This window comes from Penaeus monodon, chromosome 25, assembly GCF_015228065.2.
Source record: "Penaeus monodon isolate SGIC_2016 chromosome 25, NSTDA_Pmon_1, whole genome shotgun sequence".
Taxonomy (NCBI): Eukaryota; Metazoa; Arthropoda; class Malacostraca; order Decapoda; family Penaeidae; genus Penaeus; species Penaeus monodon.
Window position 1 is genome coordinate 6886691 of NC_051410.1, and position 1216 is coordinate 6887906.

Consider the following 1216-nt stretch of genomic DNA (forward strand, 5'->3'; position numbering starts at 1 on the left):
CACTGTCAGGATTTCGGAGCCCCCCGTCAGGCCCTCGTCGCCGCCCCCCGCCAGCAAGCCACCTCAACCCCCGGCCAGCAAGCCACCTCAAGCCCCAGCGAGCAAGCCCGCCCCTGTCAGCAAGCCCGCCCCCTCTCGCTCCCCGACCCCCTCTAAGGGCGGAGACGATCCCATCCCCGAAGGCAAGTCCCAGGTCACCGGCCAGGTGCGAACGGGCTGGCTGTAAGACAAATCTCACTTTGCTACAATATTTCGGTTACCATTTGCTGAAAATGTGATGGCTTCAGTCTCGTCTGACGCGTTATTCTTGATCGTAATCTCGAAATTTTGAAGTAATCATTTCCTTCTATCATCTTGCCCTTTTAATTTCATTTTGATCTTATTTCTACTAAGGTAATCTGGTTTCGATCGCTCAGCAGTCATGCCGTAGCATCTGCTCTTGAAGAATCGTATATATGCGATTATATTTAACGACTGAATATATATATAAACATATTTTCGGCCAGTTTTACCTTCTTCGCCCGTGGGTAGGTTCATAGTTACAACGTTTTCACGATTTATAGTTTTGTATTACTGAAGGGTGTCCGGTGAAGGAGGTCCTCGTGTGTGAAATCCTCTCCCTTTATACAATATGTTCGTTGCTTTCCTCCTTGTGAGTGATTTTTGTGTCGTTTTGTGATATCAGATAATACTGCTGTTGTTTGTCAAAGAAACAACAAATAGGAGACTTACGAATTATGTAAACTTCGTATCAGATGATATAACAGCAATATTGCTTTAAATTCTCCTATACGCTGATATCACTACGGCCCAAAAATACAAAATAAAGGCAAATAGGTAACTTACCGATGAAAACCTCTCAAAAAAAAAAACTTTGTTAATATTGTACATAAATCCTATATACAACATGTACAGAATAGAGGTTTGTTTGGTTATATACCTCTTCCCAATGTATTGTGATTAAAGAATAAACCTTTATATCAACTACATTAATGTTGTTTTCCTCGTTCCATATATATATATCCGACTTACTGGATTCATTTGGCTCTCTTTGAAAATAGATAAATGAGGGTTGATAGGCCATAAAGATTCTTTATGATCACTTAAAGGTGGTTAGAAACAAAGCAAATTAAGGCCATACTGCAGTCCTTGAGTAAAATACTGACTGAACCTATAAACACACTGATTCTCTTTAACAACAAGGAGGTGGTTATTT

At 41.0% G+C, this 1216-nt stretch overlaps 1 protein-coding gene across 1 annotated transcript in view; it reads left to right on the forward strand.

Moving 5' to 3' along the window:
* The window catches only part of LOC119589312 (transient receptor potential protein-like), a 21475-nt gene that overhangs the window by 20154 nt on the left and 105 nt on the right, over window positions 1-1216 (forward strand). Inside the window, exon 21 of the mRNA XM_037937934.1 lies at window positions 10-205. Within this exon, the coding sequence (XP_037793862.1) occupies window positions 10-205 (196 nt within the window). The remainder of the gene's footprint in view (window positions 1-9; window positions 206-1216) is intronic.